Source organism: Chionomys nivalis, chromosome 21, assembly GCF_950005125.1.
Source record: "Chionomys nivalis chromosome 21, mChiNiv1.1, whole genome shotgun sequence".
Taxonomy (NCBI): domain Eukaryota; kingdom Metazoa; phylum Chordata; class Mammalia; order Rodentia; family Cricetidae; genus Chionomys; species Chionomys nivalis.
The window spans coordinates 33,024,293-33,051,021 of record NC_080106.1 but is presented as its reverse complement, the minus strand read 5'-3'; the positions used below and the strand labels follow the sequence as shown (position 1 = coordinate 33,051,021).

At 43.6% G+C, this 26,729-nt stretch overlaps 1 protein-coding gene across 2 annotated transcripts in view; it reads right to left on the bottom strand.

Moving 5' to 3' along the window:
• Positions 1-26,508, bottom strand: part of LOC130863311 (carboxylesterase 1D) — a 28,833-nt gene extending 2,325 nt beyond the window's left edge. The window contains exons 1-13 of one of the 2 annotated variants that reach the window (XM_057753227.1): positions 26,366-26,508; positions 23,015-23,222; positions 20,922-21,066; positions 18,419-18,552; positions 17,280-17,433; positions 15,003-15,107; positions 13,658-13,762; positions 10,485-10,523; positions 6,721-6,861; positions 5,833-5,913; positions 4,594-4,741; positions 1,304-1,435; positions 389-461 (exon numbers count right to left, since the gene is read on the bottom strand). In XM_057753227.1, coding sequence (XP_057609210.1) covers positions 389-461; positions 1,304-1,435; positions 4,594-4,741; positions 5,833-5,913; positions 6,721-6,861; positions 10,485-10,523; positions 13,658-13,762; positions 15,003-15,107; positions 17,280-17,433; positions 18,419-18,552; positions 20,922-21,066; positions 23,015-23,222; positions 26,366-26,417 — 1,517 coding nt within the window. In that variant the 5' untranslated portion in view covers positions 26,418-26,508. The remainder of the gene's footprint in view (positions 1-388; positions 462-1,303; positions 1,436-4,593; positions 4,742-5,832; positions 5,914-6,720; positions 6,862-10,484; positions 10,524-13,657; positions 13,763-15,002; positions 15,108-17,279; positions 17,434-18,418; positions 18,553-20,921; positions 21,067-23,014; positions 23,223-26,365) is intronic. The other variant, XM_057753228.1, reaches the window with a different exon arrangement.
• Positions 26,509-26,729: the final 221 nt, after the last annotated feature.

Sequence of the window (26,729 nt, the reverse complement as noted above, 5' to 3'; positions counted from 1 at the left end):
ACAGACATACCCCTGATGAATACTGGGACCCTAGTTTTTCCTCTCTCTCTCCTGCCTAACTGTCAGTGAGATGGAGAAAGGAAGGGATTTAGCCATCACATTATCCCACCATGTTCCAGACTGACAAACAACCAGAACAAGTAGGTCAACAATTGACCAACAATTGAACCCTCTGAATCTGTGAGCCAAAATGTATGCCCTCTCCTTTAAGCTGAACCATCTCAGAAGCCCCCTCACAGCTACAAATCTGATTACTCTAGCTGTCTTTGTTAAGAGTCTATGGTCACAGGGACTGGAGGTTGATCACTTAAACACTAGAAAACACTCCCTCCCAACAAATATAACAACATCACACCCAGACCCGTCCCGTCTTTGCCACCAGCCTCACCCATTCCGAGCAAAGTTGGCCCAGAATTTCATCACTGTCTTGCTGAGATTGATCTCCTCTTCTGAGGCGCCATCTGTAGGGGAAGAAAGAATAAGCTTCAGCTACTCACTGAGTGGCTTTTGAGTTTAGCAGCTGCACAACAGGAGTGACTCTGACCATCACTATCTTGGGAGCTTATCAGAAATTCAAAGTCTTGGCCCTTACCTTTAAGAATAAGATGGTTAATAATCTACAGTTCAAGTCAATAATAGCTTTCCATACACTGGCCTCCTTTGTCATCCATGCCTGATCCAAACACAACTCTGAGTTTCCTCGGTCTTAGTAGGACTGCTGGCTCTTGGGCCTTTTCTTAATCTCTCTCTCTCTCTCCAAAGTTCCCAAGACATCACCAAATACAGAGATGTCCAGAGACACTGATGTCCTGAGAGACACATGTTCAATTGCTAGTTATGTACTACTGCTGAAAAGCAGTGTTTTGAAGACCACTGTGAAAGCTTCCCTTAAACACCACACTACAAAATATAAGCACTTGTATAGACACATATATGCAGATGTGCAAAACAAGATAGACCTTGCTTAGGATTAGTTAGAAATTAACATGTCCCTCACTCATATCCCAGTATGCTTGTATGGGAGGAAAATCAGTCAGTGGTATTCTAGCCCCAAAGTGGAGCCCATGGCTGATCTAGCATTTCTCTTACTGGTTCTGAGAAAGACTATGGCTGGGGACACATGAACATACGCCTCCTTCATGTGTGTGAAAGCTTAGGACTGACTTCTGGTATAGCTCAACCCTGTCACAGAGTAGCAGGAAAGCAAACTGGGGAGAAAGGAGAAACTTGCACAAGAATATCAAACCAAGGCCCAAATCCAGACCTCCGATTGCCGAGGCCACAGGCAGCAAAGAGACATTACCTTTTAAAAACGGAGATCCAAATACTGAGAAGATTTCATCCCCGTGGTCCCCTATCACTGACTTCGGTCTCATGTTTGATACAAAGCTTGGGCGATACTCAAACTCATACATGTAGGTGGGAGCCCCAGCATCTGCGGAGACATGGATTCAGATAGAGATCACTCTGATAGAGATATACTCTACTGTGTGATGCTAAGGCTTCAAACTGCATGGAGGTCCCTGTAAGGGGAGAAAACACGGTTTCAGGGAAGGGCTTGCTCAGGGCTGTACAACTAACTGACTTGGAATAAAGACAGTAAAAACCACAGATACACATAGAAATGAACAAGGATCTCTTTTATTTCAAGGAAGCAGAAAGCCTGGAGTTTGTGTTTCATACCCTGATTCCTCCTTGCTCAGGGAGTGTTAAGTTCTTAAGATGGCGAGGTGGTACCAAAGAGAGGTGAGTTAAGGGAAAGAGAACTTGTCTCCAGCCCACCCTCCTCTCCTCTGCTTTCTTTCTCGCCACCAGCATGTCCTGTCCGTGTGTGAAGATGCTGGATCTCTTGCTGACAGAGCACTGTGGCTGTCAACTATTGCTTTCTTATGGTCAGTCCCGTTCTGTGCTCCCAACCTTGGAAATGCCACCCTTTGCAGCATTCACAAGGAGGAGGGGAGACAGTTCCTACAGCAGAGTAACTCAGAGGCAAAAGTGCCAGGTCCCATAGCAGTAAAGTGGGGAGATTTTGGACCTTGCCTCTATGTGTATAGTAAGAAATTAAAAAAAAAATAATAATATGACAAAAGGAAAAAAATGCTTAGCTGTAAGAAAGTGTCTTTTATATCACAACATAACCCTTTGCATCTCCACACGCCTGTGATCATTGTATGTACATTTCACATGTTACTATCATTGTTTCACAGATTAAGTTATGGATTCATAAGTTAAAACGTTATTTATATTATTGTGTGTGCGTGTGTTGGTTGTATGTGGGTGAACATATGCCACCTCGTATGTGAAGGACAGTGGATGATTTCAGGAGTCAGTTCTCCCCTCTCACCCTAACGGGAGCCGTAGAATTCAAACTCAGGTTGTAGGCATTATGCAACAAATGTTTTGTCCGCTGAGTCCCCACAAGGGCTTTAAGTGATTTACGCCATAGGGTGTAGAATAATTGGTCTCATTTCCTCTCACAGAGTTCATCCCCGCAACCACAGAGGGGTTCACCTGAGAAGCATGTGCGGCAGGGTCAAGCAGGAGGGCCTCTGCCACTCACTCATTTTAGCTAGGAACTCAGACCTCAGCTCTGCAGAAGTTCCATAAATGAAAGAACTCATTTGCACAGCATCCTGTTCAAGACATTGGTTTGTTTGAAACTCTAATATTTATAAAAATTCTTCTAACCAATTGCAAATAGTTTTTTAATAGTTCAAGCTGGAATGTCCAGAAAAGCAAAGACAATGTAGGTGCTATCTCAAGGCTAAATATTTCAATAAAAGAACTTACATGGGGAAGGAAATCGAAGGAGGACAGAGGGTTTATTTCAAGAGATTGTGACTGAAAATGCTCCCAGTCTGGGACAGATTCCCAGCATTAGGTCAGGAAGCACAGCAGCTGCTAGTTGATTTTAGCCAAGACACAAAACAATCACAGCATCAACAGTGAAAGAGAAGGGAGAACCCCAGGGGCATCAGAGATAAGAGCTTCACAATCAAGGAAGTGCCCTACCTATAGCTAATGTCTGAGAGGAAACCCCATGGTCTGGAAGAGCAGGCCATAGGGGCAGAGTACTGGAGGAATGGAGCCCCAGTATGAAGCACTGTGCTCAGAAACAGGGCCTTTCCTGAAGGAGACAGAGCAGCTTTCCCAGACAGAAGCTGTGGAACTCCCTGCCTCCGGACCTGCCTCACGAGGATGGCTAAAGAGTGTTCTTTAAACTAAAACTTCAAGGTAGTGATGAGTAACACTGAGGCCCGTGGAAGTCAGTGATGCCAAATGAGCCACAGGCAGGGCACTCTAGGACTGTAGTGATGATATAGACATAACTTTATCTTGCACAGTGCAAGGTGTCAGCAGAACACTCCTGCTAATGATTATAGCTGGACAGATCATCAACTAGAGTTCCAATAAACTGCCACCCAGACAATGCAAATACTGACATCAAGCACACACAAAGTGTGTGTGTATGTGTGTGTGTATTGAGGGGCAGAACCGAAGTGACACCATTGCTAGTTTAATATGGGCTGGTGAAAGAGTAAGAGGTTGCAAGTAAGACTGATGGTAGAAAGGGAGAAAAAAGATTTAGTAGAAACACAACATAAATACAGAAAAGATTCAAAATAGGCCCTCACATAGCATCAGAAAGCCACAAGGGAGGTAGCAAGAGAGGAGGGAAACATTCACCAAACAGCTCGAGCACACCTCTAAAATTGCACTGGGAAGCCCTTCCCCATCGGACGTTTTCTTCTGAAACACAAGAGGCAGACTGAACACAAATTTAAACAACTCAAGTATGTGTATCTCCTATCTTTAAAGATGTACATAGGTTAGAAATAAATAAATGAAAATAGATGAGAGAGAGAGAGAGAGAGATAGAGAGAGAGAGAGATAGAGAGAGAGAGAGAGAGAGAGAGAGAGAGAGAGAGAGAGAGAGAGAGAAGAAACGGTAGCTACAACCATATCAGACCAGAAAGTTGAGCTCAAACAGTGTGAGAATCTGGACTGGACAGCTCACACATGTAATCCCAGTACTTAGCAGGCTGAGGTGGGAGAATTGCTGCAATTTTGAGGGTAGTTCTTTTCTACATAGTAAGTTCTAGAATAGTTTGGTCTACAGAGTGAGAACTTCCCTGGAACAAAACAAGCATGAGACAAGATAGTCACAGCATCGATGACAGGGCCAACTCATTCACAGCACAACAGTGGTAATCACAGATACATCAGAGCTACTACGTATGCAAAACATAGAGGCCATGAGGGTGAGGCGGCACACAGTAGACTGTAGTCAGTGGGAGACACTTCTCAGGGCTGCCTCCTGGTCTTCAAACACTAGGTGCAACCCAAGGGCTCTGCAGTCTGTGCCTACTTCAGAAATGTGGGTTGAGCTGGTCCCACAAGAAGGAATCAGCCTAGATGGTGGCGAAGAGGAGGCAATGGCAGATGCAGGAGAGCAGCAGTGGCGGAGAGCTGAGCTGCAAAAGTGGGCACAGCTCTCAATAAATTTAGTATCTATCTATATCAAGAGGTGGGCAGGCCAGAGACCTAGCAGGTGAACTTGTATCCATTGGCCATCCAACACCTGGAACTCACCTCTGTGGCTACGAGACACCATCACTGATGGGACGCCGAATATCACATCTGCAATCAAGTCCAGGAACAGCTCTTTCTTTTTGGCAGGGTCATCTGTCCCTCCTAAATACTTCTCAGTGGCCACTTGAATCAGGTTCTCAGGGATTCTCTGAAATGGATCAGAAGGTGACCATCCAGCCGGGTGAGCAATGGGGCTTCTGCAATCAGTTAAGAAGGCTTCTCTGATTCTAAACTACTTCAGTGCTCACTGAACCCTCCTCATGTTGCCCATGAAAGACTGAAATAAACTCTCTAGATTCACTTTCTCTTTACAATTTTTTTGATTAACTTTCTTTTAATTATTTTAATTAATTACTATTTGGGTTCAGGTATCTGAGTCATATATTATTACTGTCCACTGGCTTTGGTGGAAGAGACCCATATGCATTAAGAGACCTCATAGATTTAAAAACTGTTCTCCAGTGAATGCTCTCTTCAGCGGTCCCTACAGAAAATAAGTGCCATCTTTTTTCTTGCTCCTGGTCTTTTAGAGAAAAGTAATTTCTTGGTGTTTTCCCCTGTTCTCTGGGGAAAAGACATTTATATCCTCACAATAAAGTTCAAAATTAGCATTTTTTTTAAAAAAATGGAATGAAAAAAAGATATGGGTCATATGATTTGCTAGTTAGCAATTTTTCTTTAAATTTACAGGGTCTACAATATCTATTAACCTATAAACAAACCGTTTTTTTTGGTGTTTTAAGAAAGGTTTTCTCTATATAACAGTCTGACTGTTCCGGAAGTTGCTTTGTAGACTGGGCTGGTGTCAAACTCATAGTGATTTACCCGCCTCTGCCTCCTGAGTGCTGGAATTAAGGGCACCACATCCAGCCCTAACCCCACCCCAAAAGTTTTAACTGACTTGGTGTCCACCTATCTGATTTGTATCCTAAGAACTCCATGAGGAAATCTTGTGCCTCCAGGCCCTAGCTGCACTGGTCTTTGTTTCTGATGGTCTCCATGGTCTTGGTGCTGCTGGCTTTAAATAAACCTTTTCCTCTAAAACTTATTCTGAACTCAATGAGATTTTGATGGGGGAGTCACAAGTATGGGTTCAGCACACTGGGAAGGTAAAGCGGGAAAATCAAAACCATAGGAGTTTTAACTTAGGTTTCCCACCATCAACTTAGACTGTGATTAGAGAAAGTCACCAACCTTCTTTCTTTCTCAACCAATTCCCATGATTCCCTAGAGCCTTACAAGTATTGGGTAGGACTGCCACAAGAGGGAATTGGCCGTCTTCTGGTCCAGTTTGCCTTCAGAGAGTGGATAGCCCATAAGCTGTTAAAGAGATGATTAAGCATTAATAATCATGGGGAAATAACAAAAGCCAAAAAGGCCAATGAAGCAAACCAAAATGGAATAAGGTAGAGTTTGGGGGAACTTGACAGGCATGGGAGTTTAAGTTTTGGAGAAATAAAATCAGCAAAACCCATGGGCACATATGAATGAATACAAGCAATACAGAGGACACTGGAAGGTATTGATCACATCAGGGCCTCATGTTCCTTTGGGCACCGAGGGAACATCCAGACTGTGGCCATATAGAAATCAAGGGCTCAGGGATGGAAGGCATAGGCCAGACACTCCCAGACTCGGGTGACAGGGGAAACAAAACCAAGCATTATGTCTGCATGTCTGCATTCCTGTGATGCTCTGTGAAGCCTGCACGAAAGCTGAAGAACTCTGGGATGTGCTTACCCCATCCAAGTTTGTACTCAGAGCTTTGGTCTGGCTTTAGTGTGTCTTCTAGTCCTGAAAGTCACATCCCAGGTGGATACCAGGGCCCTAAAACGCCTGCTTGAGAAAGCTCCATACTGCCAATAGAATGTTTGGTGAGCATACAGGAGCCTGAGCCCCTCTTGAGAATTTCTTTAGAAAGCCTCCCATTACTAAGGCTTCTCTGCACCACGTGATGTAAATTGGCACTCTAAAGGGCCTCATCCGGGACTCTCAGTGCAAATTTACTTGGAAAATTTTAGGTTTCTTTGAAATATAGTTAATCTGGGTGCATAATCCTTGATCAGAGCAAGGAGGAAGATGCTTGATCCCCTGTGGAGTGCACGTAAGAGGTCTATACATTCTCACCATTGGAATGATCCAGCCAAACTCTTGCTTGTTGATGCCCACCATGTAGGGGACAGTGTTGAAGCTCTTCTCAGCCAGGATCTCTTCTGGAGTTTTTGGCAGGAACACTCCATCGACCACAGTAGGGAGGAAGGGATAGGTCTAGAGAAGACAGAAATGTAGCCTCTGTTGTTTTTCTGCCCTGTTACATCCAATGCCCTCTCTGGCTATCTAACAGCTTGGACAGCACAAGGATTCCTGTGTCTATGGCCACAGAAACCCAGTGCCTTAAGAGGACTAAGTCTAGTACTCTCTAAGCGGCTAGCACTGGCCAGATGATGGTGGTAGGGAGATAAGGAGGCCAATTTTCATTCCAAGCAGAATATATACTGCACAAAAATGTGTGTCAAAGTTCAGGCTATATATTGAATCTAAAATACCCATTTATATGCTAGCTTGGGTTAATTATTATAGATAAGTTTATAAAGTTGCTGAAAGCATTGAACTAGCAAATGTTGAGGTATTTCTCCAAGGGCAGTTTGAGAGTTAGTTCCTAGGAGCCTTTGGTCACAACTGTTTTTAAAATCATCTTTCTTTTATGAGTCAGTTTCTATTTAGTGACACCTTATATAATCACCTGTCTTAAAATTACTGGGTAAAAATTGAATTCATTTATAACAAAGCACTGTTTGGGGAAAGACTTAACATGCTTCTGATCCTAGTTCAGGTGAGTATGCATTTGCTTTCTGTCTCACAGTCCTGCTTTCTACTATGCCCTTGTTTTCTTTTCCCATCCTCCCCAATCTGAATCACACACAAGACCGCTCTCCAGAAGGACGTCCCTTCTCCCCCATCTCCTGAAAGGGATGCAAGTCTCTATTTTCTCTTTTGGATACACTGTGATGTTGCCTCGTCAATACCGAATTCAAGACCAAAAACACAACAAACTAAAGCTGAAGAGAGCTCATCGACCACATGTGTTTTCTCTGGAATGTTCCTCATGTCCACCTGTGCTTGGAACCATGGGGCAGCTCTTCATCAGTATGCTGGAAGAGCAGCTTAAATAGAGAAATTAATGCAAACAGTAAATAACCGTCAAGATGTCACATTTCACACATCATGAAGAGGTCACTTCTGAATATGGGAGACGAGTCAAGAAGATCGAGTATTGATTGCCTCAATTTGACTTGAGATGGGAATCTGGGCATGATGTGACTTGAGCTTCTTGCTGCCCAGAACATGTGGTGCAAAAGACCCAGCTGTGTCAAAAGGGTTGAATTGGGATTTCAAGTACATTTTAGCAAGTGGTTTCACAAGCAGAGAATCTATGACTAATGAAGGTATACTGCATGTATAAAATCTGAACCAATCTAAACCTCAGTGCTATCGGATACAAAGTCAGTGTTTAGAAGTCATTAGCTCTTTTCTCAAGATGTCTAACCTGAGACCTCATTCACTATTTGAAGAAAAAAAATCACAAGTATGGAACCATAATCAAATAGGCTGACCAAATAGAATCTGTCCTGGGCATAATTACTGCTGCCTTAGAAAAGTCGGGCGGTGCAGAAGGCTCCGTGGAGAACTGCTCATCTGAAGGAAGATACACTGGGCCACACAGAGCTTGTCATTTTCCATCTAAAGCAGGATCGGAACAAGAACACTCTATATATAAATAAAGAAAAGGCAGCATTTCCTCAGGGGGGAAGGGCTCAAGCCAAGAGAACAGAGTCAGTGATCTGAGCTAAGTCATGATGGTCACAGAGGCCTGGGCTTGGAGCCTGCTCTGGGGCAGGGTTAGAGGTCAGAGAGTAGAGAACTTTTTCTCTTTAATATATGGCCCATCTCTGATATTCAAAAATGTCTTCAAGTACTAGTTCCATGAAGGAAAGGTGTTTATTTTTACTCAACATTTGTAATCCAAAAAGCCAAGCCCCTACCTCTTTTGGGTCTCTAAGCAGTCAAGATTTTATCAGAAGGAAAATGATATATTCTAATATGTGTTCACAGGGACAGGTCTGGGACCCTCATGAGGTATCAGAGAATATAAATGCAGAAAATAGCAAAAGTGCAAAAGCCAGACAGCAAAAGACCATGTGGAGCAGCAAATGCATGGGTGACGGCTATCAGAAACCACGAGCACATAGTAATTGCTAAAACACCCATGAAAACCAAAACCTTCTCTGTGAGGTCAAGTGTAGTGCCTGCTTGAGTTAGAGGCCAATGGAATCTTCCTCCTTCTCATTATCTCACTGGTATTTAGCAAGTCCTCTCAAATACCTTCAAAAGTATTTCAACTCTAATCCTACCTAACCACTCCTCTGCAATGTAAACTCTTCCTACCTGATCCTCCTAAACCTGCCCTGCCCCTGGCTTTTACAGTGAATTTCTACACTGCTCCCCAAATGGGACTGCAAAGCTATACATGATGCCCTATACTTGTAATCCCGGGACTTGAGAAGCTGAGACAGAAACATCACAAGTTCAAGGACAGCCTAGCCTTTATAGTAGGGCTGTGATTCAAATCAAAGTAAATAAAAAACAATATACCTGTGGTGGTTTGAATAAAAATGGCCTCCACAGGCTCATAGGGAGTGGCACTATTAGGAGGTGTGGTCTTGAGGAGTAGGTGCGACCTTGTTGGAGGAAGTGTTCCTAGGGGGAGGACTTTGAGGTCTCAGAAGCTCAAGCCAGGCCTAGTGACTCACTGTCTCCTCCTGCTGCCTGCAGATCAAGAGGTAGAACTCTCAGATCCTTCTCTAGCATCATGTCTGCCTGCCTGGATGCCACCATACTCCTTGTCATGACAATAACGGACTAAACCTCAGGGCTGTAAGCCAGTCCTGTTTAAACGTTTTCCTTGGTAAGAGTTGCCATCGTCATGGTGTCTCTTACAGCAATAGAAACCCTAACTCAGACAATACTATAAATATCTAAGCTTAGTTTTTGAAGCCCACCAAACACCCATCTCTTGCTTAATCAAAACCCGAGCCTTTCAAATGCTACTGTGCTTTCCTTGCTTCCTCAGCCTGAAGCTCGTGCTTCCCTCAACATTCTCCCCTCCAAGCACTCTGGCTTCCTGCAGCAGCTTTTGCAGTTGCTCTTCCCCCTGCCTGCAACAAATTTCCTAACATCTGGTTTTCTTCCTAATCAAGCCATCTTGTGTTGGCTGGATATATCAAACTAATAGCCAACTCTGTCCCCATCTCCAAAGTTATCCTCTAACTCTTTATCTGACTACAATCTGACACACCCCATATTTTACTTGACCTTCTGCTGTCCTCTCCCAGATCTTGGAATGAAAGAATCTAAAAAAGGCACGGAGCATCATCTGTGCCGCTGCTATGTCCCAGCTGGTAAATCATCTCTTGCCAAATGGTAAAATTTGGATGGGTGGCTAAGTCTCATTTGATTCTCACAGGGTTTGCAGAAAATATCTGGGATACCCAGGGAGAAAGCCCAGAATAGGACTGAAGAGACCATACAGCTAATGCCACTAAATACCAACCCCTGCTGAGAGGTAGGAAGGAGGAAGGAGAAGGAGCACACTGCTGGAGTTTCCTAGATACTAGGAGGAGACTGGAGTTCTCAGGATTACTCCACTGGGAGTCAGAACAATCATAACTCTGGTCTTCCTGCCCGTGTTACTACAACAAGTGACTTCCCCTCTCAGGACACATAAGGCATGACTGTAATATCACAATTGGAGATTTTGCATTCCCAGTGAATTGGTGTCAAACACTATTAAGACTCAACATTTGTAATTGTGGGGAAGAAAAAGTCCTTACCTCTTTTGGGTTTCCAACTAAGTCCAGTTTGAAAAGATTCTGTGAAGATAAAGACAGAAGATGTATTAAAAGCCTTCCTTGTACAAAAGTTGGACATTTGAACTGTGCCTTTAAGGTATCAAGGTTTCCCATCCCCCAGCTCTTCCCTGCCTATGTTATCTGAGGATGAGCATAGTATGGAACAGGGTAAGGGATATCAGAAGCAAGTGGGAAAGGCCATAGGACCCAAAGTCAGGACTGGTGGAGCCCTGGAGAGGATGTTTGCTGCCAGTGTCCTTTTCACTCTCTTCCCCTACTTGTCCTTCTGGTAACAATGCCTCAAGTTTCCTCAAGGAGACAGTGGAATGATGGAAAAGTCATAGTACGGACTGGGTGATCTCAAGGGAGCTGGGATGGATGTGGGATGGACCAGAAGGACAGGTTGTTTCCTTTTCCCTCATTTCCCAATTCGATATTTCGGATATTTGTGTGTAAGACCATGTCCCTGAATGTAGAGAGCCATTCAAGAATGGCTATAGGGTGGTGTCCATCCAAGAGAGTCCTACACATCCTTTGTGACATTTGGGAAAGAGATGGTTCCTAAGCAAATAAAATATAAGGTTAGAGTTTTATTATCTTTCCCTTCACTTAGAGACATCATTATCTGGATAGAAGACAACAAAGAATGGAGAGCTGAGATGTAGAGACAGGCAGATTCTCAATGATAGCTTTATAACATCTGGAACCAGCCATGTCTTGAAGTCTCTATCCAGAACAGCTCAGTTACCTGAAGATTCCGTTACAACCATTCTTCTTTTCTAATCTAGAATTCTTGCAGAAGAAAATCCTGATGCCCACAAGCTCGATGGCACTCCTCTAGCCCACTCTTTTCTTTGCTGTGGTCACCAAGATTGTTGTGGTCAAAATGCCAAGGCAGAGAAGCATAGGAAATAGTTTAACAACCTGTGACTTTGCTTGGCTTGGGCCATGGATGCATTCCTCTTCTTACTACGTGCACATGGCAACCTAGGGCTCTTACTTTCAGGTACTTGGTGCATACACTCCTCATCTAACAATATACCTACAATCAATCGGCAGCCTAGAACCCCCCACCTTCATTAAACTGGCTGCAGATATATACCACTCAAAATAATGAAATACATCTTTTCTATCTCTAACCACTATAAAATCTGTCCTCTCATGGACAGCTTCTATTCAAGCATATTTCAGAACATATCTAGGTATAGAAAGTAGGGGTTGATCAGGCCTGAACTAGTTTTTGGTGCATATGCAATACGATGAACTGTGCTCTTTGAGTTAACTTTTAGTCGAGACTTTCCGTGTGTCATCTTATGCTCAAACATTCTTGGGCATGCATAGAATAAAAATCAAAGGCTTCATGGAATAGGACATGCACTGTAAGAAAAGGCATAGATAGTCTAAGCCTATCAATCAAAACAAGGAAGCACCCACACTATGTCTCTTAGCAACTGAATTCTTTCTTTTGGTCCTCATGAAATGAAGCCCCAAACATCCTGTAGAACCCTTAAGTAACCCATTTGATGGGGTTCATTGTCACTCTTGACAATGTATTTCTTTCTGATCTACATTGCTATTTCACCTTTGAAAAATTCTCTTCCATGCTACTGTGAAATAATTTGGACACACCCATACAGATCCCAACAATGGTAAGACTACTACACTGTGGCTACTATGCATCCCCTCCATGGAGCAGTATCAGGGAAGACTGCTACACTGTATGACATGGCTCTGTTAGTGAGGGGAACACTGTGTATGTGTTAGAGCATGTGTACATATATGCTGGAGCAATGGCTAATTATGGGAGCCCTTCCTTAAGATCTCAGATCATCTTGAGGTGTCCTTGAATTTTAGGTCCTCTGGGTTTTCCTAAGTCACCAGCTATTTCTGAATAGTCTGGTTCTCTTGTATCACACAGATAATGCTTAAAATATTTTTTTTCTTCTAGTATTAGAATATAGCTATCTTAATTTCTTGAACCTCATTCACTCCTTGTAAGAACTTAATGACCAAAGCACCAAGGCCCATATTGATTCAACTCATGGACAAATAGGGAGAAGCCTGTCAGGGTTTGCCCAGGAGTATCCTGGAAGGTCCATTGTCCGGATAGAGAGGCCAAGAGCTCAGGTGATTCTTGTGCTTATTTATATTAAAATTCCCTCTACAAAGGTGGTAGTTCTTATGACCTTGCATGCTATTTTTCTCTGGATGTTTGTTCTGCTATGTTTTCTTATGATGGAAAATTCCCATGACATATCCTCAAATGTCACTTCTCCAAGAACTATTCCCTATAATTATGTTGAATGTATTCTCTCTCTTTACTTTCACTTTTAACTCACTTAGTATATGTATTTGGCTTTTTTATGAGTAGTTCTATGTAAGACAGAACAATGTCCATTTTTGTCTGCATTATTTCCACATATATTGGATGAATGGATGGATGATGATTGGCAGATGACAGATAGTTTGATGGGTTGATGGTTGAGGTTAGTTAATACAAGTAGAACTGGGAAGGACTGGGAAAGAACTATAGATATAAGCTGGCTGGATGGTTTATAGATTATGGAAACATTGAAAAATTGATGAATGAAAAATTAGGAATACATTGCTAACTTTTGATGAAAGAATATTAACATATAGGATGAGCAAAAGGATGAATTGATTGATAATACATGAACAAATGGGGAGACAGCTGACTATCTTAATATACTATTCATGCAGAATAAGAAATTCTAGAAAATTGGGCTATAAAATTATGTTATAACTTAGCTTCTGTATCAAATAATATTGTGATGATTGCACACTTCCAAAAAACATATTGAATACTCTCAGCCCCATTAATTCAGGATGGTGTTTACTTCCAGATCCTAAAATACATCCAAAAGCAAGAATGTTCAAAAAGTAAGCCTCATAAGTTTAGAGGGCTGTCATACAATCTTTCATCATGTTATTATTGGAATACCTTTAGCATATGAGTTATTTAATAATAAGAAAGGGAAAATGAAACTCACAACTAGGATCTGAGAGCAACAGATTTAAAAGGCGAAAATCTGTTCCATTCAGTTTGTCCAGGACAAGAGGACAGCTGAGCAGATGAAGATTGGAGTCAAGCACATAGAGTGATGGCGACCAGACTGTAGAATGGATATACTTACCAGTTTTTGTGAGGTCTCCATGAGTTCTTCCTCTGTCTTCTGGCGCAGACAATGAACCATAACAGCTGATGTGGTGGTTTTACATCCAGAAAGAGTAGCAATCAGCTGCCAAAGATCACAGGCATTAGTAGAGGTCAAAGGCAATGATTATACCCTCCACTAATTGTATGCAATGGATTCTATTTCTCTCTCTCTCTCTCTCTCTCTCTCTCTCTCTCTCTCTCTCAAATCATGCAGTTCTGGGTGGTCTTGAGTTTGCTATATAGATTAGGTTTGTCTAAAATTGATAGTAATTCTCCTGCCTCTGCTCCTCAAAGTACTGGTATTATAGGCATGAGTCACTATGCTCAGGTTCCACAACCAAATTCTAAAGACAAGTTTTTAAAATGTACTTGTGGTGGTGTGAATAAAAATGTCCCCTATAGGCCCATAGGGGGTGGCAATATTAGGAGGTGTGGCTTTGTTGGAGTAGGTGTGGCCTTGTTGGAGAAAGTGTGTCACTGGGGGTGGGCTCTGAGGTCTCAGATGTTCAAGTTAATGCCCAGTGTGGGACACACAGTCTCCTTTTGATGCCTGTGGATCAATATGTATAACTCTCAGCTACCTCTCCAACGCCATGTCATGGCCATTATGCTTCCGGCCACGATGATAATGGACTAGACCTCTGAACTGTAAGCCATCCCCAATGAAATGTTTTCCTTTATAAGAGTTGCCATGGGCATGGTGTCTTTTCACAGAAATAGCCATTCTACCTAAGACAGTATTCTACCTAAGACAGTACTCTAGCCCATGAAGTCTGGTTGTTGATCCTACAGAATGTTGCCTCTGCTACTAATTGCAATGGTCAAATGAGTTGAATGCACAAGCAGTATTCTCCATTACTATCAATTATCCCTATTAATATGCTTATCTCGAACACCACAAAATATACACAATGCTCTTGGATTACAGTGCTCCTAAGGAGATCATTTGTTATGGAGGTTTCAAATATCACTTCCTTCTCTTCCCAAATAGTTGACTGTAGGTATGCCACAGAATCACTTTTTGCCTCAGTTTTTCCACACACAGGTGAGGATGATGACTGTGCTTGTTTTTAAGGAGATCTGACGTATATGATGTGACTTCCATCCTAAGACATGTGCAGGATCTCAGGGCATCTACACAATATTATTCACACAAAGGGGCCTGGGACCCTGCGTAGTGTGGTGCAGTTGAGTCATAGCGGTCCTCCCATTCTCACATCGGGCATCTACTGAGCATTTAAGATGAACCCCATGGAAAGAAAAATCCCCAAGGACCCCACAAGAGCAAAGGCCACAGATGCTGTTCAGAGTGGTGTATGTACCTCAGCAATAGGCTTGACATTTTCTGTAAACATAGCAGACGTGAGAACCACAGCACTCTCGGAAATGGCCCTGTGGAAGAGGTTCTTGGCCAGAGGAGAAAGCACCTGGAAGGGGAGAGAAGAAGAGGAGGATATATGCTTACCAAGGTGGTCAGTTACTCTTTAAGGTTTCCTCCAAATGCTCCTCTGCCCTGGCCATTCCTCTGTGGACATGGCAGACGTCATGTCTCCTGGTCTGCTTCCCTGACATCTCTTTGATTTGACATCCCCAAAAGGACATCAGTGGGATGGAAACAGAGACCAGAGTAAGAGATGGAGAAAGAATCGTGTGGCAGGTACTCAAGAGGGCAACTGGAAAGACGGTTTGTTAGAACTGTGCCACAGAGCCTGTCCTATCATCCCAATTTGTCAGAATATATCCTGGGAATAAGATCATGGAGGCCTGCAAAAATTAAGGGCTAATTCTTTGTCATAGTAAAACTCGGAAACAACTCAAGATCCTAATATTACAAAATTTGACAATAAGGATTTATTCTTACCATGAAATACTATGCAATTATAAAAGATATTGCTAAAGAAGTATTTTATGGGTAGGAAAATATGTATGTTGTATTACATATTAAAGTTTATTTAGGATAAAAGAATTAAAGACCAAGTGTAGATATATATTTGGAAGAGAAAGAAAAAAGGAGAACAATTATGCATGAAATAGATAGAAAAAAGAGAGATTATGCATGTATGGAAGAAGTCAGATGATATAGACAGCTAAATAAAATTGTGGGTTAAGATTAGAGAAATAAAGATAAAAATACTACAGTAATAATCCCTAGTGACAGGGAGATGGACAGCTGTCTTCTTTGGGTTAATCTGTATTCTCTCTTTTCTTTGCTTACGCATTTCCCCTTCTGAGTATGAAAACAATATATGTTTGAAAAGTAGAGATATGAACAGAGTTGAACAGATACTTTTGTCATTTGATGGGGCATCTCTTGGGTATATTCCCAATAGTGGTATTACTGGATCTTGGGGTAGGTTGATCCCAAATTTCCTGAGAAATCGCCACACTGATTTCCAAAGTGGTTGCACAAGTTTGCATTCCCACCAGCAATGAATGAGTGTGCCTCTTTCTCCACAACCTCTCCAGCAAAGGCTATCATTGGTGTTTTTGATTTTAGCCATTCTGACAGGTGTAAGATGGTATCTCAAAGTTGTTTTAATTTGCATTTCCCTTATCGCTAAGGAGGTTGAGCATGACCTTAAGTGTCTTTTGGCCATTTGAATTTCTTCTGTTGAGAATTCTCTGTTCAGATCAGTGCCCCATTTTTTTATTGGGTTCATTAGCATTTTAAAGTCTAGTTTCTTGAGTTCTTTATATATTTTGGAGATAGAAAAAGAAAAGAAAAGAAAAGTAGAGAAAATACATTAATACTAATTTTCTACTCGACTCCAAGACAGTTTCTTTTCTTTTCTTTTTTTCTTTTTTTTGGTTTTTTGTGACAAGGTTTCTCTGTAGCTTTGTAGACTGTCCTGGAACTAGCTCTTGTAGACCAGGCTGGCCTCGAACTCACGGAACTTTCTATATATTCTCTAGATATCACTCTGGCTTAGTCTCACACACCAGGATGTTTCACATCCCCTGTCTATACCTGTGACCCTTGTCTCTGCTCCATCCTTCCCCATTCTACCTATCCCTCCACTCTCACACCTACTTCCCCAGGACATCCAGGTTCTTCACAGTTGGCTGCCTCCCTCTTGGACATGCAAAGCTGTCAGACCTCAAGGGAAGCTCCATTCTGCCTTGGACCTTAAGTTTTCTTTGGGAGTAGTTCTGACTGGAAGCCAAACAAAGACACCTGATCTAACTCATGCTCACACTCCTGTTTGAACTTTTTACCATCACTACATTCCAGAAAAAGTTATGTGTGTGAGTGTGTAGAAACTGAAAGTTCTTGACTCCCTGTATATGAAACTTAGCAATTGTGTGTGTGTATGTGTATGTGTATAGAACCTGAAGGTTCTTCCCTGTATATGAAACTAAGCAATTGTGTGTGTGTGTGTGTGTGTGTGTGTGTGTGTAGAACCTGAAGTTCTTGAGTCCCTGTATATGAAACTAAGCAAGTGTGTGGGGGGGAGGGGGCGGGGGGGGTATTGATCCTTAGGTCTCTGCCATCTGATGATGTTCTGTGAGTACAATTTTGTAAGCCAAGATGCTCATGGCTGGATTGGACAGTGGATGGTTTTCAGGAGGTCCAGGCACATAAACCCAGGGACACTTACAAGAGCAGAGACACTGAAACCTCCTGCTGACTCTCCAAAGATGGTTACAGAGCCTGGGTTGCCCCCAAACTTGGCAATGTTGTCCTGGACCCAGCGTAGTGCAGCCACCTGGTCCAAGTGACCCCAGTTGCCCTTGCTGTGTTCATCTCCTGTGCTGCAAGAGAAAAGATTAGTGTTTAGGCAGAGATGTTACGGCAAAGCTCGCAAGGATCCCAATACCTCAAATGGGCTGGGGACTGCACACTTCAGTCCTGACACAGAAGTCTAACTGGATCTCACTTTACAACACTGCTCTATATGGGGCTCTATGCTTATCTTCTAGCAGCTCTGTACCAAGGGACCAGCATGCATCCAGCACTGCTCTGAGCTAGAGCACAGCTGGAAAGAAACCTCAAATCTCTGACTGCATTCAGCTCACACTGCAGACCATGAACTGGCAGCTGAAAAGACAATGATTCCAGATAGAAAAAGAAAATCAGGCAAACACCATGGCAGATGTGGCCTGTGGGCCACATCTCCCCTATCCCTAGCTTTCCACCTTGTCATGTGGTCTTTTCATGTCCATTCTGTTCTTCTACAATGTTTTATTTTTCATCTAAGGGCCGTCAACAGTAGTCTGGTTGATGAAGCTAGCCAATCTTCCACTTTCAGCCCCTCAAAGCTTATGTTAAATAAAACTTCTCTGTAATTAACTCACTTTGAGTATTTTGTCTTATTAACAGTAAACAGACCAATAGTGATGGAGGAGTTACTTTCATTTAATAAAAAAACTGCCTTGGCCCATTTATAGGCCAGCCCTTAGGTGGGTGGAGTAAACAGAACAAAATGCTGGGAAAAAAAAGCCGAGTCAGTGAGTCGCCATGATTCTCCCACTCCAGACTGACGCAGGTTAAGATCTTTCCTGGTAAGCCAGCTCGTGGTACTACACAAAATATTAAAAATGGGTTAGATCAAAATGTAAGAGCTAGCCAATAAGAGGCTAAAACTAATGGGCCAAGCAGTGTTTAAAAAAATACAGTTTCCATGTAATTATTTTGGATAAAGTCGTGCGGGCAGCCGGGTGGCGGAACACAGCCCCGCCGCTCCTATTACTACACAATAGAATGCTAACATGGAGACAAGAAAGTACAGTATTTTACCTGAAGAATCCCCAAATGCCAAGGCGGTACTGAATGGTCACCACCACCACATTTTCATGGGCAGAGAGGGCCAGTCCATCATAGGTGGATGCCCCACCCACTACCAGTCCTCCTCCGTGGATCCACACCATCACCTGGACAAGAGCATAACCAAGTTTGCAATCCATAGCTTCAGTGCAGAGAGCTCGCTTTTGGTGCTGCTGAGGAGTCAGGTCATAGGTAGCAGACTTGGGAACACAGTGAATGTTGTTTGGTTTGGTCATCAACCTCTATGCTTTGCTCACTATGGCTGTTATGCAAACTACAGCAATGCCCAGCAAGGCTATACCATGTATCTCTTTATTTCAAACTCTCTCAGCTCCTCCCCAGAATGTAATGTAACTCAGTACTCCCGGTGTTTCTTATTTCTCAAATGCTCCCAAAATTCTCAAACTAAGAATATCATTATGGGAACAACTCAAAGGTAAAAAATATTGATTCCCTCACACCTGGTCTTATCACCCTATGCCTCAGTGAAGATGAAAGTGTCAGCTCTTGTATTTCTGCTTCATCTCATCCCAGGTAACTCCTCAGTTCTGTACTAGACTTTCCCACAGGTAAGTGATTTTTCTGATGAGACACATACTATCCTATTAGGCACTCCTTCCTAATGTGCCTCTCTATGCACACCCAAGTCCCCCTACCCTGGCAATCCCATCTCATACTTGCTTTCTCTAGAAAGTCTACAGCCTTCATTATCTCTGTACTGACCATATACCAGCCCCTCTAATACACTTAAGCTCAAGAGGAGGTATAATTCATGTTTTTTATTTAAAGAGTACATCAATAACAGAAGATGTGAGAGCATTAAAATAATATCCAGATAATAGTAATGAAAATCAAAATTAGCACATAGACCCAAAATTGTCCTATGCACTAGAACTAACCCACCCACATGGCAGGGAAAGTATGTGACAGCCAAGAAGTGTTCCTCTTTGCAGAGGGATCACAGAAAACAGAGGTAGAGACAAAGCTTCCGTCTGGCCCCAACCCCTGGATGCCGAGTTGCCCAGTCCCTGCTCATGGCTGCAGTGCAGTGAGCTCATGGTGAGCCAGGACCCAGACTATCCAGCAGGGCTGCCCAGTGTGTCAGCACAGCTGTGAGCACTCAGGAGATGCAGCTTTCGAGTCATTGAGCTTTCACAGGACAGTTCCCATGTGAGGAAACAGGCTGAGGTTAAGAAACAGCTCTGCTCTCTCATCCTCTGAGAAGCACAGACCCTGTGGCTCTAAAACCCATGTCCACAGCTGGAGGATCTCCCAGGATATCTCCTGTCATGGTGCCCTCAAGCCTGTCTCTTCCCCTGGGCATCCCTGCAGCCTCAGGAGAGACTGAGTCAATGCCGTCTAAGAGTGAAGGCTGAGCCAAAGGACGGTGGACAATGATGTGCTGAAGAGGGTATGATGTAACTGCAGACCTGAAGGCAATGTCCTGGAAGGCAGGGCTTGAATTTCTCCTTTCTCTAACCCCACATCCGACCGTCGTGTTTGGGGTTACTCAGTGCACTATAGAAGGTGGGGATGTGTGAGACTAAGGTTTATTCTCGTCTCCCCGTGACTGCTGAGCACATGTAGTACTTAATTTTAACACACAAATCTACAAATTATCCCCCACGCCAGGGCTCCACACCAAAGGGCTTCTGGGAAATTTGTTGGATGTTGCTCTTTTACAACCAAAGCACCACCTTCTTTTTTATCTCCACAAATCCGATGCCCACCCACCCCCAACCCTGTGATCTGCTGCCTGGCAGATCCCATCTCTGGCACCGTGTTTCCATGTGAAATGACTCACTTGGTCATCAGACCATGCCAAAGATGACTAGACAAGGAAATGAGCTACAGAGGTTCTGCCTATGCGAGAGAAAGGGCTGATGGGATTGTCTCAGTGGTCTCAATTCTCATTCCCTCATGGACGGTGAAAGCCGTTACCTGGCAATGGAAGTTTTTACATTTGTCACACATGGCCTGAAAATAAACATGACACATGTCCTCCCTCCCAGACACTGTCTAGAAGCACAGGTATGATGGGCAGATCACACATGGCCCGAGAATAAAGGTGGCATACTCCCTTCTCTCCCACAGCCTCAGTTTCTCTAACCACATAAAGATTTAGGTTGCTGAATTTCCTCTGAGAGTCCTTTTCAACTCCCCCTTTTAAAGAATGATCTCTTAGTCTTTCTTGGGATCAGAATCTACCTAATAATGAAAACAAACCTTCTTTTCCTTCTATTTCTGTGAGAAAAGTTAGAAATTTAAGATTTGCATTCCAAATATATCATGATCTCCACTGAAATCTGATGTCACTGGTAAAATCCGAGGTCACATTGTGAAAAAGAAAACTTTGGATCTGGAATCAGCCCTGGCCTCTGAGTCACTTCTACCAGCTGCCTTCATCCCTTTCTGGTTGCCTAGAAGAGCTGGAGGCTGGAACTCATCTCTCTGGTCCAGTGGTCCCCACACTTACTGGCAGACGGCTGTTCTTTGTCAAGTCGGCAGGAGTGTATATATTCAGGTAGAGACAGTCTTCAGAGAACTGTAGAGGGATGTTCTCCTTTCTGTTGGTGAAAAGTTCTGAGAGCACCTGTCCTCCAACTGCATCTTGGGAGCACCTGGGAGGGGAGAGAGACTCTCAGAGGTTCCACTAGATTGAAGTTTGGACATGCTACCCCAGAGTTGACCTTGTACTTGGAGTTTTGAGCATATAACTGAAGTTATTCACATGGGACTGGAGTCATTGTCAGGGATAAGAGAATCTTTAATAGGTTCCTGGTGGGACTTCTGAGATGCTAGAGTCTCCCAAGACTGCAGAAATGGGACTTTGGAGGTGGAGCCTTTGAGGTGGACCATGAAGACTGCCTCACATGCCGACTGCCCTAGATAGCGGAGTTCCTTGCACTGTTGAACAAGGTTTGCTCACTGGGTTGTGAGATGGCAATGTAGGTAAACATGCTCTTTCTTGGGAATCTTCTATGAAACAGGAAAATGACCTGCAGTGACAGCCAGCCTGTTACAAGTCAGGGATGCTATCTTTGGGGACACAACAGGAAGACATCCTTCTGATTCTGTCTCTACCACTGATATATGGGGCAATCTTGGCTAAATTGCTTGCTCTGGCTTTAGCCTGCCATGGCCAGGTGAAGTGAATGCGTCTCTAAGCACCTCACCATCTGGCCTGCTAAAGGTTCTTTCATCTTCCTTTCCCAGCAATAATTATGGGCTGCCCTGATTAAGGGTCCCACAAGTCCAGTGTAGAGTGGAATTGGTAGCAATAATTGAGTTCTATGGAGTTCCAGGCACTGATAAACATCTCCTTGAGCAGGAAGTCATTTAAGTCTCTCATCAGCCCCAAGTGTCCATTATCCTGTTTCCCAGATGGTGTCTGGCTTCCGGTTTGTCAAATAGAAACTGGAGGTGCTCAGATCACATGCCTCCATAGCTGTGCCATGATAGACATGGAAAAGGAAAGGTGGTTTACAAAACGTCTCTAGCTTAAATAATTTTCCCACCCAGTGGGAGAAAGAAGCACAATTCACAGAAACAGAAAATGAATATCCAATGAGGGATGACAGGTTCAACTTCATTAGTGCTTAGAACTTACAAAGAGACCAACATTATTTTTATTTTTACAGTATTTTGCTGCTTATCTAATGAATACATTTTTTTTGAGCAAGGAAACACCTGGGGAAAGTTCCACTGAATGGAAGTTTTCCCATTTCCACGGGAAAAGTGTGTGCAGCTTAGATATTTCTGGAGACAAATTGATCATATTCCTACTCTTTGATTTAGAACTTATCCCCAATTCCCATGATTGTGTGCAAAGATTTGGTTACAGCAAACATGTCACAGTGTTGTTAACTGTCAAGGACATTAAAAAAACTTAACTCAAATAAAACATTAGAGGCATAAAGTCTAGTTTCATATCTAGTTAATATAACTACTAAACATTGCTTGCTACATTTATAATGTAGAACAATGTCAATGTTATGTCATCCAAATTTTCTGTATTCATTATTCCTGTATAAATGAGGACAAACACAAATAGACTGGAAATACAATCTCAAATGCTAGCAGTAATTCTGTGTAGCTGATTTGTACATAATTTTTAACTTTGTTTACCTTTGCTTCTGTGTTTTCCCCTGACTTCAGTTTTCAGTATTTTTGTCTTGTATTTACAACCAGAATGGGAAAAATAGAAAGTAATGTTTTTAGAAGAAATGAATGCAATGATAAGGAGACAGCTAGAAGTGTAATCTTGGAAAACCTCAAAACTACCTTGCTGAGGGCACAAATACTGTCTGCACTGACATTTTTAAGAAATTGACTGGACTCCGTGGGCTTCTCCACTTGGTTCCTACGTTGGCTGAGGGACACTAACTACTGCACAGCTGTGACTAGGTGGCTGTGCAGACCTGGGTGTGAGAATTTGCTGTCAGCCTCACTCTTCACCCATACAGCCCCGCCCACCCACTCTCAAGCAACACCAAGGGTCTAGACAGGAGAATAAGCTACCTTACTTCATCCCCTCTACTTTGAAAGAAGCCTACCCCAGTGGCTTACATAGGAGGGTAGGAGGTGGCATTCTTCACGAAGGTCCAGGGCTCTGCAGGCTGTGGTGGAGCAAACCTCAGGGAGCCAAGAGGAGGCTTGGCAAAGGGGACTCCCAGGAAGACGGACACAGGCTGTGCGAATCCTTTTAAACTGACATACTTCCCCAGGACTTTGCCATGAACAGTGTTCACCACGGGTGGTGAGGACGGGTGCCCTGCTGGACAAGAGAAAATGGGAGCACACCAGTAAGGAAAAGGCACACTTGCATTCCTGATGAGTTTGTCACTTTAGGACTGATGGCATTGATAAAATCATCTGAACCCTTCTGGAACATGCCTTTAATCCCAGCACTTGGGAGGCAGAGGCAGATGGATCTCTGTGAATTCAAGGTCGGCTTGGTCTACAGAGAGAGAGTTTCAGGACAGCCGGAGCTACACTAAGAAACCCTGTCTGAGAAAAAAAAAAAAAAAAAAAAAAAAAAAAAAGAAGCATCCAGCCGAAGTCACTGCAGAAAGAGAGAAAGAGAGGTACTGGGCATGAATATGAGCCTTGACTTCCACTAGAAACGTCCATCTATTGGGATCCTGGTGCAGAGCTGCAGACTGGGTGCTGTGATGGACTATGGTGGTCCCTGCCCACAGGAGGGCTCACCTTGTAGGAGGGCAGCAGGCACACTGTATTTACTGCTGAGATGATAGACTATGGTGGTCCCTGCCCACAGGAGGGCTCACCTTGTAGAAGGGCAGCAGGCACATTGAACTTACTGCTGAGTACATGAGGTTGTGTCCTGAGATGGCAGAGGGAGTGAGGCCTCCTGATTGGTCACAGGAGAGCTATGACTTAGAGCATGGGGAGGAGTGAAAAGGGGAAGGGGGTGGGGGTGGGGCTGATGGAACAAGAAGGAGAAAGGGGTGGGGCTCACAGAAAGCATAGCACCTGGCTGGGAAGGGTGGGTGCCCTATACCTGTCCTCAGGAGGGGCCCATGGGAGAGAAAAATAATCCTGGATGAGAGAGTGTCTGCCAGGAAAGGCCCCGAATGACCTGAAAAGGGGTTTTAATTAGAGGACAAATAAACAGCAGAAATAGTTCTGTGGTAAAGCAGACAACAAGGTTCTAGAATATTCTTTTTATGGTTCTGAGCACACTCTTCCACAGGGGAGGGACTGTACATCAAGTCATCTGTCCCATTGTCTCCATTCTTGTAGAAGAGAGAATTTCGACAGCTTCCTCACCTCTCCTATTTCTACCCATTGTGGGACCTGAGCAAACCAGGCTGGTCTTTTCTTACATGACTGATGGACTTACAGACATTTGGTCATGGCCACCCTCATGTCTACTCTTGTCTGACCTCAGGGTCTTCAGTTTGTCAGAACATCCCTCACTGGACAGGCCCTGTTCTCTCATTCTTCATCTGCTTTCCTTTGAATATAGGCAACTTGTCATCTTCCTCAAAGTGTGTGGCCAGAAAATAAAGGGAAATTCCCAGATTTAATGAAAAATTGGCCAATAAAACTGGAGACTCCTGGTGGGAATCCAGTTACCCTGTCTTCGGCTACCAATAGCTAATTGCAGATTGTGAATATTTATGGTGTTGTTAACTAGTTAATTAATACAAAACACAGCTGAGATGAACTTTCTGGTAGATATGTACAAATAACCTCTACTTTAGGATATTCTGGAAAACCATGGAGAATGGGTGAGAGGCTGACAAGCATCTCCAGCAGTTCAGAGAGGTGAAAGAGGGTAAAGTCTAAACAGAAAGAGCCTGGCGCCTGTGTTAGCTTGGCAATGACTTCTACCCTGGAGTGCTTAGAAAAAGATTAGCCAGGGTCAAATGCCTCATGTCAAGTGGATACACAACAATGGCCCAAATATTATATAATTGTGAATTTAAAAATTGTGTAATACATTACGTGCATTACTGAACACTTCTTGTGTGCCGAGCACCGTAAGTCTCTTTACACAGCCTTGCCAGCTGCCTACTCAACAGGTGAACAGGCAAGATTTTAAACAACATGCACCCATTACCTAAAGATGAAAATGAGATGGTATTGCAGGGTGGCCAGCAGCGAGGGAAATCTCCACTCGGAATTTCTGTCTGTTCTTACTCTGCCTTGCAGTTTGGTTCAAGCCTTGCACTGTTACACAGACAGAAAGAAGATATGAATCTAGACAGAGCTTTCAGGGTTCTGATGGCTGAGCACTGGGCTAGACTCCAGAGTCAAAAATAGACTTGGGTATCTGCAACATTAGGGAGCTGAGTTCCCAGGTTGCCTCAGTCTTTCCTCTATGTAGGGACACAGGCATATGCCAAGACCCCTCTTTCACCTCAGTACTGACGGTAGATTTTTTTTTTCTGTATCTGTTCCTTTGGTGCATGAGGCTCTGCATATCCTGAGGGACCGGTGACCCCCAGGGCCTAACTAATACAGGTTCCACCCCCATGTTTTCTACCTTATCTGAGTTTCTTACCTGGACTACTCCACCTGTCCTGATCTCCAACATCTAAACACCAAAATCCAGATGACAGTCATATAATTCCCAGACCCCCTCAAGAGCTCCAGGTCACCATCTCTAGGCCACCTCACTCCCCCTCTCCTTTTTTCCAAGTGAAACTATAGTGATTGTCCCTTGCCCCTGTCCCTCCACTGCCCTGGCTCCTGACTGACCCACTGTTTCCTCTTTTACACCATCCCTGTGATCTGTCCCTGTCCCTTGGGAGTTTGAGGAGAAAAAAAATCATCATTTCAATGGTCTGATGCAACCAGTTCAAAATTTGTACTAATGCATTAAGTTTTCACCCAAACTTCTTGCCTATCTCTAGACCTAACCTCTTGCTTATCTCTAGACCTAGGGTCATCCTAAGTACTGTAGAGACAACCACCTATTTTGTCTTCAGTGAAAGAGGAGGCCCTGGCATCTCTACTGTGGGGGGGGGGGGATCATCTGGACACTGCACCATCTAGGCACCTCCAAGTTAAGGATATAGACTTGGAGTTGGATATAGACTTGCAGTTGTTGACTGGGAGTGAGCCTTGTGTCTGGCTCCTGAATTTATATTTCCAACATTTTGCTCAGCCTCTCTATGACCTGCGTGCAGACTGACTAAGAACCCCAGGGAAACAGACTAACCTTTCTCCAGCCTTCTTGCTCTAGCTACCTGCAGCTGGGTATCTGGTATCTGTCCTCCCCCATGTCTCTGAGAGACTGAGGTTCTTTGAGCTTCACTGCACTGCTTCAGGAAAGCAAAAAATCACCGAGCAACCAGGACTATTTTGTCCTTGCCCTGCAAATGTTATCGTGCCCAGAACAAAGACTGAAAACGTATACCCAGACATTTGTAATCTGAAAGAACTTACCCCAAGCTGTGCAAGCAACAAGAGAAAGCCAGACCAGAGGGTAGAGCCACATTGTGGACGGACAGGACTCCGCGGGTCTGTGAGGTATCTGCTGTTCTAGCAATGCTACTGTGAACCCAGGGACCTACCCCCCTAACTCTTGCTCAACCAGTCCAGTTATGTAAGCTAAGATGACACAAAAGCTCTCCTCTTCCAAAGTGCTCCCTCTGTGTCAGTTGGGACCTCCAAGCCACGCCCACTAAGAGTTTACCCACTTTTATCTGAACAGCCAGTACCCAATACTCAGATTACAAACAGCCAGAATCCCATCCAACAGCTTCTTATGTAAGTGCTTCTCCCTACAATACTCTCGCTCTAACCTCAA